Source organism: Meles meles, chromosome 8 (assembly GCF_922984935.1).
Source record: "Meles meles chromosome 8, mMelMel3.1 paternal haplotype, whole genome shotgun sequence".
NCBI lineage: Eukaryota > Metazoa > Chordata > Mammalia > Carnivora > Mustelidae > Meles > Meles meles.
Genome location: NC_060073.1, coordinates 29,048,052 through 29,068,815, shown reverse-complemented (window position 1 = coordinate 29,068,815; position 20,764 = coordinate 29,048,052). Strand labels below are relative to the sequence as shown.

Genomic DNA, 20,764 nt, shown 5'->3' with positions numbered 1-20,764 from the left:
AACTCATGATCCTAAGATCAAGGGACATATGCTCTACCAACTGAGCCAGCCAGGCACCCCTATTTTTTTTTTTAATTCCTTGTGGAAAAATTCCAATATTTGATCATGCATGATCTATCTCTTTTGACTGATTCTGTTTCTCTTCACTTGATCTTAGCCAAAAGGCCGAGAAGCAATTGATTCTTTTTCTCTTGACTGAAGGTTATATTCTCTACTTCTTCACAACAGAAAAAATATTTTTTTCTTTTGATTGGTAATATCCTTTCCCATATTTGGCAGAGATGACGAAGACTGATCATTTTAGATCCAATCAGAAATTAAGCTAGTATGAAGTAAGACCGAAGCTGATTCTTCTAGAGGGGTCTTGAAATTCAAGCACCAGAAACCCAACAAAATCCATCTTTGATTTCCAACATTCTCCGCAATCCGCACCCCACTTCCTACACCTCCATAATGGTATTGATGAGGGAGCAGGAGTCTGGCTGAGGACAAAGCAAAAGCTGGCACCTTGCATCCCCTTCTCTACCCGCTCCCCTCGGTAATATGTGTGACATTCCTCAGGCACCTCTAACTGCCCTAAAAGAAAAACAAATAGTTAACTTGCAGAGATCACAATCCTGCAAGACCAAGTCTCCCTTGGTTTACAAATGTCCTAGAGATTTACAACAAGGAGGCTATTTTAACAATAGCACAATTTCCAGAGGCAAATAACTCAGTTCCTCAAGCCCTAAATAAAGTTAGATTTCTTCAAAACCCAAATCTCACTAACAAGGACACTTGATGGGAGAAATGTGAAACTTTATCTCTAGATCTCCAAGATAGTGTTGAGATCATTCCCAAGCATATGGCCCACTGATATACATCTAAAGGGTGTCACAAGAAGATTTTTACTACTAGTAATAAATAACCTTTCTCCCAACAATAGTTAGTCCCTCAAGGTCCTGGAGACCTTGCTTCCAAAATTCCTTAGAGACTAACATCATCCCCTTTGTTCTCACCTACCCAACTCCTGTGTATATAACCAACCACTCTTCACATCCCCGGGGCAGCAGCTCTTTCTGCCCACGGGTCCCGTCCCCGTGCTTTAATAAACCATCATTTTGCACCAAAGATGTCTCGAGAATTCTTTCTTGGTCATGGGCTCCGGACCTCAGCCCACCGAACCTCACCTAGGTTCTAGAACTTCGTCAGTAAGACTGGGAAACTATGAGTGTTGGAGGCTTTGAAATCACCAAGTTTTTGAAGCTGCAAAATGACATCATCCCAAGATCTGCTTTGCCCTTGTCTCTGCTTGCTCAGCACGACTTCACTGAAGAGAGTACTTGGCAGAGAGGACTGTCTCTACTCTGGGGTCTCATTTAGATGGAAGCTCAGCCAACCACCCACAGGTTCATTGCAAGTCTGACTGACCCCTCCTCTTTCTCTGGCTGGTCCCGCCTCCTTCCTGGGTGATCCCGCCCTTCACCTGCCCTGCCCTCAGCTTCACAGCTGGCCCCTGGTGTGAAGCATCTGGGGTCACCTGCTTACACAAGGAGAACTTACTCCTCGGGAGTTTGGATTTTTCTAGACTTTGTGTTCACAGATACTTGATGGTTTAAAGAAGACTGAATTTTCTTTGGTTTACCAAGTGATTTCTTGCTGTTTGAGCAGCAAGGAAGGTCTTTTCCTGTTCTCCTATACCTTAGCCAGAAACTGAGCAATGATTGAGATCTTTGACAACATAAAATCCTCCACAAAGGCTCAGACATGAATTCCCTGAGTCAGAGCTTCAGCTATATATTTTATATATATATGTACATATATATATGTACATATATAGTATGTAGATATAATATATATAATTTTATATGAAATGAAAAATGTTATTTACCATACAATCCTTGTTCTGAGAAGGTTACCTCCCCATGTCCAATATATATTGTCTTGTCCCTAGGGAATTCTACTTTGTTATTTTTCCTCTCTGGCCCTGCACTGATTTTCTTCTCCAACAAGAAAAAGAAAAAGAAGAGCTCCCTTCATGGCTCTGGGTTAGTAGTAATAAGAACAGCAGCCACCATTTAGTGAGCATTTACTATGAACCAGGCTTCATTTTTTTTTTTTTTAAAGATTTATTTATTTATTTGACAGACGAGATCACAAGTAGGCAGAGAGGCAGGCAGAGAGAGAGAGGAGGAAGCAGGCTCCCCACCAAGCAGAGAGCCCGATGCGGGGCTCGATCCCAGGAAGCTGGGATCATGACCTGAGCCGAAGGTAGCGGCTTTAACCCACTGAGCCACCCAGGCGCCCGAACCAGGCTTCATTTTAAGGGATATACAGACAGTACTTCATTGAAACTTCACAGATGTCCACAGAGGACCACCATTATTATCCCATTTTGTAAATGAGGAAACTGAGATTTACAGAGATTGAGTAACTTTGCTCAAAGTCACAGAGGGAGTAAGGGATTCATATCCAGATCCTACTGGTTCCAAACCCCACGGTTAACCACCACATAATACAGTTCCCAATCTGGATCCAAATGGGCCTTGTTCCTTTCCTGGAAGTGTCAGGATACATAAGTCCAGGACAAGATAAGCCAGTTTTCAGTGACTGCTCTCAGATGATTCTACGGTTTCCTAGGAAGACAGCTCCTTATATCAGTAATACACAGCTTTGCTGGTTTTTCACTCACTCGCTCTCTTTAAAATTTGCTCTTGATCATTCCCCATTATGGCTCAAGGACCAGCCTACACAAATCATCTCCCTCTCTGGTATTCTAGCCCCACATTTTTAGGCATGGCTCATGGCCAGCCCCTCTGCTCTATCCAAAAGATGGCTAAGAACATAAAATGTATTAAGGGTCTATAATCTCTCCCCATAAATCCTCTGTCGTCTGGGTTGGCTGGCTAACCTTCCATCCCTTAAATTCCCCATAGCCTGAAAGTCTGGGTCACTGCAATGTGAGCTAGAAGTGTGTTATCCTGGGTAGCTCTTAGGCCCTCTCGTTGCTCATCTCATTCGGCGGCTGAAACACTCAGCTCGAGGCCCACGTTGAATAAGTTCCACTCTGAAGCTCAATGGACTGGTTCCCCTTAAGACTTTAATTTTCCATTTACGAAGCTTTGGGAGAAAGCCTTGATTTTGACTTTAAATATCAGTCCCTGTCATAACCAGCATCCAGATCCCAATTCCAAAATACCATTCCACAAAAAAGGAACTAGGATTCGTGGAGAAACGGCTGGTCTATGACCCAGGCATAAACCATCAACGTGAACCTGAAACATTTGGGGGGAGAGGAGAGCAGAGGGAAAGCAAGCAATTGCCTAAAGAACGACGCTGTGGAGCTGGCTTGAAGGATCTTCACTGGCCAATTCTGGGACCATTCGAGCATCAAAAAGAAAAATGATAATCACATTATAAAATGCAGGAAAAAATGTAAATTCATGAGTTCATAACACCATAAAAGAGAAAGAAAGTGAGATGTGAGAAAGTGATTACTGGTGGATCCAGGCGAAGGGTATATGAACGTGCTACTTTTCCAACTCTTTGTAAATATAAAATTTGTCAAAATAAAAAGTTGGGAGAAGGAAGAAAGAATCAGCTCCTTTCCACAGCCAGAATATTCTGAGTTTACTAAACCAATCTTTCCTGGGCAAGAGGACGTGAGTAAAGTCCTTTTCCTGGGCTCAGGGACCTTGGGCTCTTCTCTTCTTCTCTTTGTTAATATGACCTGTCAACAGTTATAAGTGACCCCGTCACATAATGGGTTCGAAGACTGTCATAAGTTAGGCTAATGCTAATGATCACAAAGATTATCAAGGACAGCAAGCAAATAAAGGTGCTCTAACACTGGCTCAGTACTGCATGTTCTATAATTAAGTATAAAATAGTCTGATCCTCTCTGCTGTTTGCCTGTCACTTCTCCTTCCCAGGGTCTATATGGCACTCCAGAAAAAATGCCAGGGCTCTACAGAGGCTGCTCAGCAGGAAGCCATCCTTCAGGATTAAAGAGCCTGAAAGGATCACTTGGGTGCCATCTACTGGGTAAATGCTTGCACTGCGCCAGCCAGGAACAGGCCTCCCCGGGTTCAGCTCCCTCCTAGTAGAAGCAGGCAGTGCGTGCCCAGCCCCAAGCAGGCATTCAGCAAATGGTTGAAATGAAATACTTCCTCCTTTGAATTCCCATCACATTTATTTAATGCCAATATGAGGGGTTGGTGATAAGAACCTAATACCATCATATTGATGTCTTCGAGCGGTCAAGCCCTGTTTCCATTATGGACTGTGAACTCGGTGAGGGCTCACGGTTCTCTCTGGTGGCCAGCCCGTAAGAAATGCATCATAAATGCTTATGGCAGGGATCAAATAACACCCAGTGTGTGCAAAGAGGCTTTCAGAACCACATAATGAAATTTAACAAGCGTACCGGAACCGTCGCAGAATGAGACAGGAATCTGACCATTATCCTGTTTGTTTCATAGCACTGACCACATACCAGTTCTTTTTTATTTTTATTTATGTATTTATTTACTTATTGGTCTCTCCTCTCTAAATCGCAAGCTCCAGAATGGCAAGAACCATGTCCGCCTTGCCCTTCACTGTACGCCCAGCACCTAGGAGCATCCGTTCAGGCGGTGTGTTTTGAATGGATGGATAGAAAAAGGAATCATGCTCCCTCTCCTCTTTCCTAGTTGCCTGAGCCAGTTTTGCTAGCCTCAAGAAAGCCGTGAATTTACATATGGACACCATCACTATCCAACCAGTCAGACTCCATATGCAGCCAACTTTTTCACGGAGGCCAAACCCAAGACTCAACCAATGGGTGTTATTGGGAAAGGCTCCTGCTATCCTCTGTCTTGTTACTGCTTACTTTAGCAGTCTCCTATAGGCAAATATTCTTCCCCTTCTCTGCCCTGTCCCCTAAACAAACTCATTATTTATACAGAGCAGCTGGAGTACTGTTGAGGAAATATTTGTACCCCTCTTCCTTGGGATGGTGTCTACTTCCCTACCTGACTGATCTGGGGCTTGGCCACGTGACTTCTTTCTGGGAAGTTCATGGGTATGATGCAAGTAGAGGCCCTGAATGTACCTGTGTGTTTGGCTCCAGCCCTAGTGTTTTTGCAACCCGCCCTGAAAAGAACATGTCCCAAGTAGCTCTGCTCCCTTGGGCTAAGCCTGGAAGCTGGAGTGTAACCCAGGCCCACCCAGCTGAAATCGGCTGAACCCCAGCCAAGCCACAGACCCGTGAAAAAGGAAAATAAACATTTGTCCTTTTGAGATGGGTTTGTTACATGGAAGAAAAGCGACTAATATAAATGAACACATTATCACCACTACTCCCAAAAGCTTCCACTTGGAAATTCTGTTCTATGACCACAACACCCCTCCTGCCTCCGTGCTCGACTCCTTTATTACCACTGTGCCTGCTTTTCCAACCCATTGACACTGCTCATCCTATCCCTCCTTCAGGCTCTTTCTGGTTTCATGTCTGTCCCAGTCGGGACAACCACGTCTCAGTCAACTCCTAGAGCCACCGAATGACTGGTTTTGTTCATCTCTGCTGCCATGCTGCTAGAGAGCCTTGTCGGGACGGCATCACTTCTGCGGAAATCCAGCCTCCACGGGGGTCCTCAGTCTTGCTTGGACAAGCTTTAATTTATCATGAGCCGGTGCCTCTCCTGGGTCCTCCTGTGGCTGTCCCAAACCTGTGATACTCTCAAGCTGTAGCCATATATCCGCTTCACCCTCAGCAAAGATTTTGCTTCCCACTTTTTGATGAAAACAGAGCTGTGGGAGGGCCCCCGCCAGTGGAGGCAGGATGCTACTGTGGTTAAGAACAAGGGGTCTCGAATCACACAGACTTCGGCATCTTCCTGTCTTACCCACTGATGAGCAAAGGCATAGCTCCACCATCACCTCCTTCTGAATCCTCTCCTGTCCCTGACTCCCTGGGATTGGCTGTTCTCTTACCTGTGTTCTCGGAGCCCTCCACCATACCCTAGTCCACAGTTTTCCTTGGCTTCCCAGTGTACTCAGAATAACATCTCAGCTCTTTACCGACTCGCCCTTCCTCTAAGGTCATGGGGGAGCTGAGGTCAAAAGATGGCTCCTCCCACCACATACCACCCTCCCCCCATTTACTCACACAAGAAAAGAGCGACTTCTCACATCCAAAGGGGAGAAAACCCCAAAGTTATCTCCGATACTGCAAAGGTCAATGTGAAATCTAAAAGGGTGCATTATATCTCTAATTATGTCTTTCTTAAACTTTCACTGAAAGTAGTGTTATTTCCGGACCACCCACCAGCTTGGCAATTAAGGAGCATACAGAATAATAATGACATATTTACTGCATTTGTTGAGGCTTTACTATGTGCCAGACAAAGCATTAAGCACTTCCCATGAATTATCTCACCAAATTCTTGAAACAACCCGAGGAGGTAGCGTTACACCCACTGTAAAGAAAAGGAAACGAAGCTGAGCAGGGTTAAATGACTTGGCCAAGGCCACAACGCTAGTGACTGGCAAAATCATTAAACCAGGTCTGCATCATTCCTGACTCTAGATCGTTACGTTAGGCCACCTTCCGAGAACAGCTGCCAAGGGAAGACCAGGGTTAAATCCGGAAGCTAACCTATGTATAAGATCACCTACCAACTATTAAATTAAGTTTCCCAGAACCCACTGAAAATGATATTGAAGTTTTAGGCCTGCAACCCAGACAAGCACTTTTGAAAATTATCTGTACTCTGGATAATTTGGCTTCCCGGTTCATCCGAAAATAACCACTATACTCCTTCTCCTCCAGGTAGAGCTCAGGTCCTTGGTTGCAGACCACACAGGTCAACCTTCACCTGAGACACTCGAAGCTCATGGCATTTTGCTACAGGTTGGTTGGATCAGGCAAAGAATACCAATAGCATTCCATCCTCCATCTCCCCCAACTGGGAATATCATTCATTCATAAGAGGAAAATTGCTCAGGCTGTCAGCTCACCCCCGCTGCTTTGATTCAAATAGGGAGCATGTAACATAGGCTTTAACAAAACAACAGTTTGTACATTGTTGCTCCAGCCCCAGACTCTCAAAGGGATAGTCAGCTGCCCCGCACTGAGGAGGGGAGTTTGAAACTGAGAGGTTAGATTTCCACTCCATTTTCAAAGGATTATTGAAACTCAGCGGGGAACCCTAATAAAGATTAAGTAATTCTTAGCGACGAAGGAGAACCCAGAAAGAATCCCTTTCCTGGGATAAGTGGCATGCTGACAATTTGATGTGGGTTCCGGGAATTGAACTCAGGAGTCCAGAAATTCACCACGAGAAATGCATATTGAAAACACACCACAGGACTTAGCATATTTGAAGCCTTATTCACTGCTTGCTGACCACTGCTAACACAGAACTGCTTCTGGAATGGACACGAGGCCTGCTGTGTGCCGAATGTCTTGGCTGCATTTAGGAGAAAGAAGAAGATTTAAGAGCAGACATAAACCTCCTGCCGCCAATTCCGAACAGATGTCCGCAATCCACACCCAGCAGATAGAAACACATCTTTGTTTTTTATAGTCTTACCTAGAAAGCCCTCTGGCCACAGCTTTCCAGAACTCAGATTGCAACCAGCTAAACCTCAGTCTGTTGCAAGCTGAGCCTTGAAAGCAGCCTGTACCAGGGCGGGGTGGGGGTGGGGGGGTGGGGGGTGCGGAGTCTACTCACGCATGCAGTCTCCTCCGTACCAGCCCGCATGGCACTCGGCACAGTAGATCCCCTTCACATAGAAGTCGTCCAGCGTGCCGCCCCATGAGCCATTCCGGCAGGTCTTGCAGTTTTCAAAGATGGTGCAACCTGGAACATGTCCGAGCACAAGGGGGTCGGATTACACACTGGCAGGTTCTGATGGGCGGCGTGTGAGAGCAGCTGGACTTTCTCAGGGCCTCACCTGGAAAGGTGCCAGAGCCCTTGTGGGGGGAAAATGCTCATTCCTAGGAAAATGCCAGAGTCACCAGAATTCGCAGCAAGAAGTCTAGCAGGGTGGTCTGAACCGTGTTCCAAGTCAGTGGCAGACACTCCACATGCTTCTCATGGAATATTGAGAAAATCCAGGCAAGCAAATAGAATGACATTAAGAACACCTAAAGGGCCATCGCCTGGGAACAACTAGGCGTACACTATATACCATACATTCTGTTTTCATCGCTCATTTTTTCAGGTCATAATAGAGAGTATCTTCCTGTTCCATTAAATATTCTTCTATGTCCTATACTTCTATAACCAAAGTACGGCACTGGAAACAACCCTGATGCCTAATAATGGGCTCACCCTGGGAGGTGCCGGGCTGCCCCCACCAGCAGGTCACACCAGACAGAGTTGAGGGGTTCCCCGGTAAGGGTCATTTTTATAACACGGTCTCTTGGAGCGGGGGAGGGGCGACTGTGATGAAAGAGATAATCCAATCCCACTTATCAAAATGGAGAGCATCATTCAGGCTCTGCCATGGTGCAGCTGTGTTTCCTTGAGCAAATTGCTTAAGGTCTCTGTGCCCCGATGTCATCATCTGTAAAACAAGCGTTAAAAATTGTACCTGCCTCTTAAGGTTGTTTTAAAAATTAAATTAACACATACAAAGGGCCTGGCACATAGTGCGTACACCCCAGATGTGAACTGTGCTCCTCGTTCTGCACTCCCATGCCTCCACTCGTCTTATCCCCACCGTTGCATACGACATGCGCAATCTTAACTGCCTGTTGTCTGTTTTCCTATGACAGTCCGAAGTCAGGAACTGCATCTCGTTCAACAACATATCCCCAGCACTTAATATAATACCTGCAACATAGCCAGTGTTCAGTAAATACAGTTTGGGTGAATGAGTAAGACGGACATGTGGCTGGATGGATGAGCTGTGAATCCGGGCTTCTCAGCTGTTTGAGATAACCGGCGTTTCCCTGAGCTAAGAGCACATGTCTTTGATTTTGGCTGAAATGAGGATTTCCTCAACCCGTAGTATAGACATGCAGCGTATGTCTGTGTGGTTTCTGGAGGACAGAGGCTCGTGGTCCTCTCCTTGCACACCACCCCGACGTGGCTTCCCCGTCCCAGTGCTTCCTCCTACCAAAGAGCTGCTAATATGATTCACCCAGTTCCAGTAGCTCATGTGGCCCACAGCTGGGTCCCAGTGGAGTCACTGCTCTTCTCAAGGCCATCGTCCCCCACGTAGCCCTTGCCCCTCTTTGGTTCCCTATCCACTGCGCCACTGAGGAAGCAAACAGACTCAGAGTCACTCTCAGCACAGTAACTTCAAGGCTTTTAGGTCCCAAGCCAGAAAAACGAGGCAGGTGATGAAGATGAGCAAGGCTATGACAAAAAGACACTCGGGAGCTCACAGCTTTGCCACAAAAGCCAGAGGCTCGAGTTCAGAGCTACATAGCCCGGGACCGCATGAACATATACAGCAGACTTGGTGCAGAGAGGGCCCCAGGTCTGCTGGAGACCACTGGACGTCACTACTGACATCCCCACGACTGTGAGCATGGATGCTGATCCGCCTGCAACCACCGCCACCGGAAAAGAGACAGTTGGTTGTCTACCATGACGAGAGAAACAACAGAAATTCTAAAACCATGCCGCAATCCCATTTCTCACCCTTGAGGTTGGCAAAAATTCACGATTTGTGTTGCCAGGCTTTGGGAAAACAGCACCCTCACGTGTGGCTGCTGTGAATGCCAAGTGCAAGGCGGACAAGGCAAAGGTTGGCAACATGACACACGCCCCTCTCTCTGACTCAGCATCTCTCTCCAGGGACCTATCCCAAAGAACACTGCAGAAATCCTAAATGATGTGTGCATGAGACTACTCACTGTAGTGTTATTTATAATAGCAAAAGCCTGGAAACAACCCAAATACTCATAAACTACACCAATCCACACAATGCAGCTATAGGCAACTGTAAAAATAAAAGAAAAAAAATTGCTTTATACTGTCACTGAGTGATATCCAGCAGAGATTGTCAAGAGAAAAAAGCAAGGTAGTTAGCAGTGTTTCTCACAGGCTATCTTTTGTGCAAGAAGGGGAAAGATATATACGTGCATACCCAAACATATATTTGCTTATGTTGTCAAATATAGAAAACAGATGGAAATAATAAATCTTTCTACATATCAAGTAGGTGGTATAACACCACAGACAAAAGGACATCAGTTGGCTTCAAAACATGGAATTTTGACTATACATATTGAGTGGGATATATTCTAAGGTCAATAAAAGTCATCACCATCAGTGGTCTTGTTAGTATTAATGGTACTACTGCAAACAAAATCAGTGCTCTTGCTATTTTGTGCAGTTATATTATGCTATAAAACCAAGCGACAAGTGATCAGGTTACTGTTATTAGGAAACAGGCTGCCCACCATGACAGAAGAGATATACAAATACAAAGTCAACAAAGTTAATTAAACAACCTTGGAATATTACATTTGAACTCGAGTATCAGCATAGACTCATTTTTTTCTTTTTTTAAAAACACCATTTCTTGGGGCTCCTGGGTGGCTCAGTGGGTTAAGCCTCTGCCTTTGGCTCAGGTCATGATCTCAGAGTCCTGGGATGGAGCCCCACATCAGGCTCTTGGCTCTGCGGGGAGCCTGCTTCCTCCTCCCCCCTGCCTGCCTCTGCCTGCTTGTGATGTCTCTCTGTCAAATAAAAAAATTTTTTTAAGTTTTTAAAATTAAAGAATAATAATAATAAAATAAAGTAAAAATAAAAATACCATTTCTTAGTCCCACCCACTTGAAATAAATAAATAATAGCCCGAGTAAAACAGTGACAGTCCAGTAACAAGGACAGCGTTAGGAGCCCAGAGTGTGGCCTCAGACCAGAATTCCTTAGAGAAATGGCCAATTCCAGATCTGGGACAGAAAAGACACAAGAAGAGTCTGAAACATCTTGTCAGGTAGGAAATCAGGGAAGTTTTCAAACTCTAGTGTGGTCTTATCTGAAGAACTCGGGACGCAAGAGGCTCCCTGGGGTCCTGATGTGGGGGGATACACGCATGAAAATGAATCATGATTGCAGTGGGTTAAACCACATCAGTAAAAGTACCTGAGTTCATAATCACACACACACACACTCTCTGATCACCAATAGGGACTGCTAGGATATCAACTCACTGGTTTGAAAATTAGAAAAAGAAAGGAAGCTTCTAGGTAGCCTTCCCTTTCAGGGTAACTAGCTCTTCTCTACTAAGATCCAGAGATCGTTCCCAGCCCCGCTCAAGGGCGTGATGTTGGGCACCTCCAGAATGATGTAACAGGAAGTTGTCGGGTGCGGTTGAGGCAGGTGGTGACCACTGTCTGTACAATACAGTAAGAAGGACAGACACCACCTCTGGAGCTCTCTCTCCAGCGAGAGAGTGAGCCCACTCTCACCTCAAAGGTGACTTCTAGATGCCTGAAAATATTGAAAATTGCTCAAAGACTTCCACACAACTGCCAAGGGCCCCTAGTTGGGAGATCCTGGTTGAGCTCTCAAAATGACCTTAGAAAATTTGGAGGGATTCCTCCACTATGTCCCTACAAAGCATGAACTCGGGCAGTGGATTTCTTTTCTAAATCAAAATGTACAAAGGCTATACTGAGGTCACTCCAATTTTCAAATTCAGCATTGCTCTCATCTAAGAAGGAAGATGGTTTAAAAGTATTATTTGTTTACTTGAGTCTCATTTGCTTTCTACTTCTATAGCTTCCCACAAAAGAAAGTTCCTGGCAGTTATGTGCGTCATGCTGTGTGTTTGCAAAAGAAGGGGAAAGGCAGAAATGAGAGAAATTCCCCCCAATATACTTTTGACATCCTTTCGGTCTTCAGCCTAAGGAAAGTATGTTGGAAGCTCTCTATGTCCTCCTTTTGATCTGCCTAAAAGGTAAATGTAAGACACCCTGGAAAAGTCAGATATTCCAAGCAGCAGATAGGAGAGCACCTAGAAATTGTTCCATGACTTGCTAATCATGCTGGAAACACCTTCAGTCTGAGGCTCAGTGTCCACACGGGCCTCCTGGCAGACAGGCAGAAAGGACAGTTGCTGTCTCCTGGTTGTCGGGAGATATGGTGGTTTGGAAGAAGGCAAGGGAATGCAGGCTGTGACCTGGGAAGGTCCTGTCTCACCTTCAGATGCTCTCCTATTACTGGGACCACCTCCTAAATGTCCAGCTCAGAGCCAGAGCCTCATGCTTGACTTCTGCTCTTCCCTTCCCCAAGCAGTCAATCTCAAATTGTTGTCAATTCCACTCTTTTGCGTATCTCTGAAATCCTTCCACCTCTCTCCATGCACAGGGCTTCTACATTCATTAAGGTCCTATTATTCCTCCCTTGCTCCTGTCCTGGCCTTCCTCCAGTCCTTTCCCCATACTGCAGCCACAGAGAAAATCAGCTTTCATGTCTTCACTCAAAGATCTCTGATGTAGCTAAAATAGCTTCAGGATATAACCTGAAGTCATAGCGCAACACGCAAACCTTTCAGGCTCTGGCCCTGTTCTCTTCCTGAGATTGTTCTCTTATGATGTTTTCTCTTTGTCTATCACTGTCCCTGTTTTTCATCATACACACACACACTCTCTCTTTCTCTTTCTCTCTCTCTCTCATACACACACCTTCGGCCAGACCAAGGAACTTGCAATTCCCCAAACCCCAAGCTTTCTCTCACCACAGGGCCTTAGCACATGCTCTCCTCTATGGCTTGATCTTTCTATCAGATCCCCTCCACTCTGTTCAGTTTGCTGTTTCCATCTTCGGCACACATATTGCCTCCACCAGGAAGTTTCCGACACCCCCAACGCTCCCATGGTACCTTGTACTTCTCTCTCACAGCGCTCACTACACTGTACCCCAGCTGCCTGCTTACTTCTCCATCTCCCCCACCAGGCTGCAAGCTCCGGGAATGCAGGGAATGTGTCTTCCTTTTTTTTTTTAATCATTGTATTCCCAGTATCTGATATGGTCCACAGGAGCTGCCGAGTTTTTTGTCAAATGAATGAATGAGTGGATGAATTCACAGATTTATTATGTTAACGGTGAAAAGGGTCCTAATTCTTCTATTCCCTTTGCCTGAAGTTAGAACAATCAGGATTATGCCACTTTTAGTATCATGGCATCACAGCCTGATATCTGCCTGCCCAAAGTTAAGTGATCGGCCACTTCCCATTCACAATGACCTCAGAAAACAAGAAGGCAGCCTGAGGCCTCCATTCCACACTCACCTGGGTGAATGAGGCAGGAGTCGCATTCATTCTCCTCATTCCGGCAGCAAGGGATGGTGTAACCCACTACTTCCTTCTTTCCAGGGCAGACACACTCGATCTGATCGTATTCACAGCACTCCCGACACATGATATTCCACTCGGCTCCAGGGCAGGCTTCATTAATGACCGTGTACTCTGAAATAGGAAGCAGCAGCTGAGGACAGGGGTTCTGGTAGGAAGGGGTTAGACCAGTAAGTACTCTGTAGCCACAAAGCAACCTTGGCATACAAATGCATCGCCCTGCCTGAATGATAGAGAAGGCCATGTGAATTCTTCATAGGCTGGTGTCTCCAAACTAGGGTGGCCTACCCTGAAAGGTGTCCAAAACCATCCCCTGGGACACAGGTGAAATTCTGTTGGAAATAGTATTCATTTTTATTTTTTTTAATTAAAAAAAAAACAAGGAAAAGAGCTCATGTTTTATCCATATATAATCTAAGTGGATATGCACAAAAATAATTTATAAACAAGCATACATTTCTTGAGTGTCTATGCTCATTTCTATTTTTGCTGGGGTATATCAGGCTACTGCTTACAGCTGCATAGGTTGTGCACTGCACAACTCCAGGAAGTACCATTCAACTGAACGATTGTCCAGCACAGCCCAGGTGCTGGGGCCATCAAACAAATTTGGAGAACCTTCGCTAGACTAGGTCATTCAAGTTCAAGTCTAACTGCCAAATAAAGACCACGTCATTTCCTCCAAACTTGGCTCCTCAATTTCGCAGCATGCCATTTTTATCGTATCTTCAAAGCTAAAACCAACAGAAAAGACAAAAAGTATCTTAATTAGTATGTTTGGGAGAATTTCAGTGCTTTACCAGGGTGAAGTCATTGGCAGAACTTCATTCAATCCCCAAATACAACTGAGTGTTCTTTCCCATGAGAAAAAAAAAAAAGTATTCCTTTCTGGGTAGGACTTCTGTCTTTCTTTCTTTTTTAAAATATACCTTAAGTAAATGAAAAAGAAAAACCATCTGGTAAAATCTATAAGGGGAATCAGTCGGCGGCTGCCCAGGGGAACCCAGTCCAAGAAACAGACTGAGCTTTGATTTGCTATTCTTTCTCCCCCACTCTCCATGTCTCAAAGTTTTGCACAAAGACGATGATTGAAGAAGAAATAGGTCAGATATTTGAGGGAGAAAGTGAATCTGGCTCCTCTGTGAAGGCTTCCCTTAAAACCCTGGGCAGGGATCCCCCAACATGATTTGCAGGCCCACACAAACCCACACAAACCCACACTAGCATCTGCGGTGGCTTCTAACCTCTCGAATTTCTCAGTTTAGTCTTCTATTTTCCTCCCCTAAATTTGGAAGTCTGACACTGAGTTGATCATCTGTAATCTGTCAGGTAGAAGCATCTAGAGAAACCATCACCATCTCCTGTTAGCCTCAGGTCATAAGAACATTCTAGCATCATAGAAAGGAACCATTTATGGGGCGCCTGAGTGGCTCAGTGGGTTAACAGCCTCTGCCTTTAGCTCGGTTCGCGATCCCAGGGTTCTGGGGTCGAGCCCCGCATCAGGCTCTCTGCTCGGCAGAGAGCCTGCTTCCCACCCCCTTCTCTCTAACTACCTCTCTGCCTATTTGTGATCTGTCTGTCAAATAAATAAATAAAATCTTAAAGGAAGAAAGAGAGAGAGAGAAAGAAAGAAAGAAACCACTTGCATAAGGGACAGTACCTTAAATGGAAAAAATTTAGCTATATTAAAAATGCTCTCATTTCTTTTCCCACAAACTTCGGCAGACCAGCGAAGATCCTCACCCTGGCATTTGGGAATGACTGGGAGTAATTACTGTGACTGTTGTCACTAGCAAAATTTTGTTTCCCCCACTACTCTGTGGGCCCTTCTAGGACAGACACCAGGACAGACTTAGCTGGGTTTCCCAGGTTTCTGATGTTGGCCCGATGACGCGAATGGCTTCTCAAATATACATGAGAACTTACTGGTTAAAAGTGAAAAAGAGCAGGAGAAAACACAAGGGTACATTTCCATCGTATTTGGCCATCAATCCTTAGAAATGACACTTAAACATGAACAACAAAAGAAAAACAGATAAGCTGGACTTTATCACAATTTTAAAATGTTGTGCAGAAAAGGACATTGTCAAGGAAATAAAAAGACAGTCTATAAAATGGGAGCAAATTTTTGCAAATTAAATATTTGATATGGGCTTAATATCAAAAATACATAGAGAATTCCTACAACTCAACCACAAAAAGACAAATAACCCAAGTATTTTAAGGAGGCAAGTAGCATGGATATTCTCCAGAGAAGCTAAACAAATGGCCAATAACTCATAAGAAGATGGTTGATGTCACAAGTCACAGGGGAAATGCAGTTCAAAACCATGAAAAGGTACCACCTCACAGAACTGAGATGTCTGTAAGAAAGGAAAGTAACAAGAGTTAGCCAAGATGTGGAGCAACTGGAACCCTCGTGTATTGCTGGTGAATCAGAGCTGGGACCTCTCCCTCCATAGAGAAGGACCTGGAACAGCTGGTCCAGGTTGCCTGCCTCTCTGGCTGCTTCTGTCAAATAAATAAGTAAAATCTTAAAAAAAAAAAAAAAGAAAGAAAGAAAGAAACTACCTTTTTTTCCCTCAGATTGGAGATGTCTTCTCTTGACACTGAGTAGTCTTCAAGAGTGGTTTTAAGTTGCTGCATAATTACTCTGTGTGTGTAGGTATCCCCTTCCCTCTTTCTTAAATCAGGGCAATGAAAGCAAGAGAGTTGCAAAGGACATCGGTGTCCTGAGCTTTGCCCCGGGGGCCCTCTCAGCTGCCATGCTGGTGGGGCAGAGGCCACCCCGGTGTCTCCTTGCCAGGGGGGAGTCCATTTACATGGGTCCACTTGGCTTCTTCCAGAACTTCCTTTGGAAACTGGAAGGCACTTCCTCCTGGTCCTGCTTTGCCAATGGGAATCCTGAGGCCATGACGGCCACGCTGAGGAGCTGGGCTGGGGCAGGCGCGGCTTCACAAAGCGGCCATCGAATAAATGAAGGGCTGGAAGAAAACCGCTGCTGTCATCTTCACCGGTAATGTTGTGGGGTCCCTCCGCAGCCTGAGAGCCCGCCAGGAGGCCCGCCAGCCCTGATCTGTCTCTCTCCAGCTGACAAGGTGGCGGGCAGGGGATCCCTCCAACAGGAGGTGCTCACCTCCTCAGGATGGCGGGGAGCAACTGCGTCCCCCAGAGCGTGGTCTCCAAGGGCCAGGAGCTCAACACCAGATTTTAAGGAAATATGTTGACCCTGATGGCCTTTAAGGTCCATCTGAAAAACCTCAGAGGATTCTTCCAGAAAACAAGGTCAGCCTGTTCCTCGCATGATTGAGACATCGGTTGTCAGATTAAAGGCCCAGACCGAGACCACCCCCAGAAGGTGGCAAAGAAAGGCGCTTTCATTCTGTGCCATTCCTCCTTTCTGTCCACCCAAACCTCCAGGTCCCCCCAGCTAACCACATGTAAGTAACACTTCTACTGAGTCTTTGCCATCCTGCATTCTAAACCAGAGGGAGGAAGAAAGATGTCTGCCTCAGCGGGAGATCCAACTGGACAGCTTGGGCCCCTCACTCCCAGCCCCCCTCCTCCGGTGGGATCTGCGCTCCCCAGACTGAGGACAGCTCCACAGCCCACAACTTTTCTGACAGCCCCAGGGTCAGGCCACCTGCTCACAGGATCAGAATTGATGACAAGCAAACCCCAGGCAGGCAGGACTGGGAGTCACGGGACAGGGAAAGCTTGCAGACTCCATGTGTCTTCCTGAACCTTTGAGAACCTTCCTGTCGGCCAGCTTGGCTGGATTCCCCACCTCCCTGACCTTGGCTGTCCCCTCCCACAGCTCCTCTTGTTAATGAGATAATGACAGCTGTGCAGTCAAGGTTTTCATCACCCCCTCTGCGTACCAGGAGTGATAAAACTTTTAATGGAGTCCATAGGGGTCTGGTTTGGGGGCATGTGTACCGTGGGGAGGGACAGGGAGGCAAAAATCAGTTTGTCACCTGATTTCCCTGCTCATCTTTATAAAGCAGGCTGCTCTCCACTGTGCCGCTGCCTTCATCCTTCTGAGCACCCCGGGTCCCGGCACCCAGGAATGCTTCCAAGCCCTGGGCCTATACCCACTCATTGAGTCCTCCTGGCCAGCCTTCAAAGCAAGTCTGAGTCTCTTCACTTAACAGATGAGGAAACTGAGGACGAGACAGGGTCAGTACACTGCCCCAGGTACACTGTACACTTTGGGCACCGCAGTGCAGTACGCGGCTCCGTTTCCAGTGAAAGAAAGACCAGAAGCCACCTCTTTCTAGGGCCAGAGTCTCATTCCTTCCAACACGTTACCTGGGTTCTAGAGGGTTCCCACCTCCGACTTCGCAGTGTTACGAATGCAGCCCTGATGAGGTGGACATATTTGGGAATCAGATCACCCGGATGTTAATCCCGAGTCTGTCCCTCTTGTATGCTGGTGGACTGTCGTGGTAGACAATGAGCCTTAGCCCGAAGCCGCAAGTGGATAGATGTAAAGTCGATAGGGCTGTGGACGTCCCTGTGACCGGAGAAGGCAATGAGCAGAAAGGGCTTTGAAAGGAAAGCCGCAGATTTATCAAGACATTACCATTCTGCTCTGCAGGATACAAAGCCATCCCATCTCGGGCTAAGGCACAGATGGCTATGGGAGCGAAGGGGGTGAGTAAAATGTCTTCTCCTGAGGCCCACACATACACGGCATTTTTAGGCAGTGTGCTCATACTGAAATCATGGCATCCTGAGCTCCTCCCCTTGCTTCTAGATCTCTAACACCCCTCTTCAGACACCTATTTAAATAGGACATGGCTTACCTCCTGCTGTTTCTCATCTAGAAATAGAAATTCTACATCCATAGTCCAAGGGAACAAAACCTAAACTCTGGCATTTGGCAGAATCCCCAGTTGCCGTTATCCTCAGCAACTGTGGTGCTGGAAATCCTTGAAGGACAGCTGCTTCTGGGTTATTTCAATTGTTGGAATAAGAGCTGCCTGGATCTTATTTTTTTAGTAGAATTGGCTACTAGGAAAAACATTTAATAATGCGTCTAAAAGCACTTGGCAATAGAATTCAGCAAATATGACATCAACTGAAGCATTAGAACGGCTAAGTTGAAAACAATAAAACTTAAGCTAGCCCATCCAGTGTGGATTTCCCTGGACCCATGAATTCTACAAACTATCCATCCCCCCAGCCCCAGCCCCCGCCAGCCCCATCTCCCACACTTCCAAACCCTTCCTTCTGAATCAGAGCATGTCAAGGCCACACAGGAGTCTGGGTCGGCCACATCTACCTCCTTGCCAATAGCTTCCAGAGTTAGTCTTACTGACTTCATATCCACGGTCACTGTGCCAGGCAGAAGGCAGATTTTCCTTCTACCAAAGCCAGCTGGCCAACAGCACAGGTCAAGTGTGGACGGATACTGAGTGAGGATGATGCATTTTTGATGGTATGTCCGGTTCATTAAGCCCTAAGCTGGCAGGAGCACGGGGCAGGCTAGCCCTCCTCAGAGCTACCTGCCCCAGCTCTGCAGGCTAGAACCCGATGAGGTTGCGGCAACTTCCTGCCTGAGGATTCCACTCTGGAATCACGACAGGGGGTCAAGGGCAACATCTCCTGTTAGGGACACAAGACCTCGTAACTCCCATCCTACTACAGACAGAACACCCGGTATTTCCTTTGGATTCCCTGTGAAACGTGAGCTGGTGGGAAGAACAGTAGAAGGCAGGGACGGCTCTCGTTGCTGGAGCGCTCCCTTTTTGCAAAATGCTCCACTAAGCCTTTTAAGCCTTGTCTCATTTAACCCCAGCACTAAACTCAAAAGACACTATTTATCCTCAGTCTTCAGGGTGGAAGGTGGGAAGGTCACATGGAAGAAGTTAAGGAACCTGCTCGAGAAAAGCAGCCATAAGTGACAGAGTCAAACCCTGGCCCATACTTTAAACCACAATACTGCACACCCCACATATATACACAGTCACACAGACACTCCAATCCACAGCTCTCCTCTTCTGCGTGCCTGTGTATTCAAACACGGGCACATCCATACCAAAGGTGAACTTCACAACTATGGGACGTGAGGGCTGAGTCTTCACTGAGGTCACAGCCACTCGAGTCCACTTCCGCAGGATGGCCCTTGAAGGAACAACCGGTTTTGTGCCTCACCCGTTGCCACTGTGGTTATCCAGTCTGAAACAAGTCAGGACAGAGAGAGGAGGCAGGCCGTGCTAGGGCCGAGGGAGAAGCCGCGTTGCATGACAACGGGAACAATATTTAGCAAAGGCAGGAACAAAGAAGTTCCCAGAAACAGCAAACAACAGGTCGATGAGCAGCTCAAAACTCCAAGTCACGTGCTGTCGCTGCGGGATACGGCCCCAGCGTGAAGAGCCCAGACCGCTTCAGGGTGTGCAAATCAGGGTCCCGGCGACTGGCTTATACCAGAGCCGGCAAACACCGGGGTAAATAATGGGGGAACTGGGGACAAGCCTCCGGGTGTGCGGTGAGGCAGGTGGAGCGGAGAAGAGACAGTGATGAAGGGTGGTGGGTGTCGGTGCCCCTGGGGGTTAGAAGGATGCTCAGACAGTACCCTCTTTTGGGAAGGGGAGACCATGTGACTGGCACCAAGGATACCATCGAGTTGGGAAGTCAGGCCACAGCCCTGGGACTCCCCGATTGTACTCCAACTCATCAGATTCCTTTTGTCCAGTGATCCAAGACTGATCGCGTTACTGTCGGCAACCTGGAGACAAGAAATGGGTTTTCTCAATGATCCATGCTGGTCAGTGCTGGCGAGGACGTTTCTCAACATGAATAGGGCATCTCCACGGCTCTTCCGCCTTCTCTGAGAGCAGTAAGTGATGAGGGCATCAGACTTCCAGCCAGGCCTGCAGCAGAAGTCTGAAGAGAAACCCGCGTTTCACAGCTCGCATTCCCTCCTTCCCCTTCTCCTCCGTCACGGTGAGGTATTCTGCAATGTCGCGTTCATTATGGGCAAGAGAGCAGAGTTTTCCAAACTACATTCCAGGGAGCACTCATTCCCCCGGATTGTATAAGGTAGGATATGAAAAGAGGTTCTAGGCTTAACCTTGTAAAATGCTAATCACAGCTTGCTTTATTACGGGGCTTTGCAATGTGTGCAAATGACTTGTGCATTGCCACTCGCCACCTCCCCCAGACTCTGTTCATCCTAAAACCCTAGGTTTTGGCTGTTTATTTTTGCTCAAGATCTTCCAACATTAGAATTCCATGAAACCCACTTTGGAAAACGGACTGGACCATTAGCTCCTTGAGCGGACTGCAAGTGCCTGCAGAAACAGGCTTTGCCCTATTCACTGTGGCATCAGCCAGCACCAAGGATCAGGTCTGGTACCTGGTCGGGACACGAGCAAGTCTGCTGAGTAAATTCGTGACTGTGGGCATGGGAAGCCCATGTGATGTCCAGGGAAAGGTGAGTGCTGACAAAGCGTGGTGTTAGAAACGTCTTTTGCT

The 20,764-nt window shown here is 46.6% G+C and overlaps 1 protein-coding gene across 1 annotated transcript in view; it reads right to left on the bottom strand.

The window, feature by feature from the left end:
• The window catches only part of PAMR1 (peptidase domain containing associated with muscle regeneration 1), a 70,454-nt gene that overhangs the window by 42,288 nt on the left and 7,402 nt on the right, over nucleotides 1-20,764 (bottom strand). The window contains exons 2-3 of the mRNA XM_046017199.1: nucleotides 13,220-13,396; nucleotides 7,695-7,823 (exon numbers count right to left, since the gene is read on the bottom strand). Coding sequence (XP_045873155.1) covers nucleotides 7,695-7,823; nucleotides 13,220-13,396 — 306 coding nt within the window. The remainder of the gene's footprint in view (nucleotides 1-7,694; nucleotides 7,824-13,219; nucleotides 13,397-20,764) is intronic.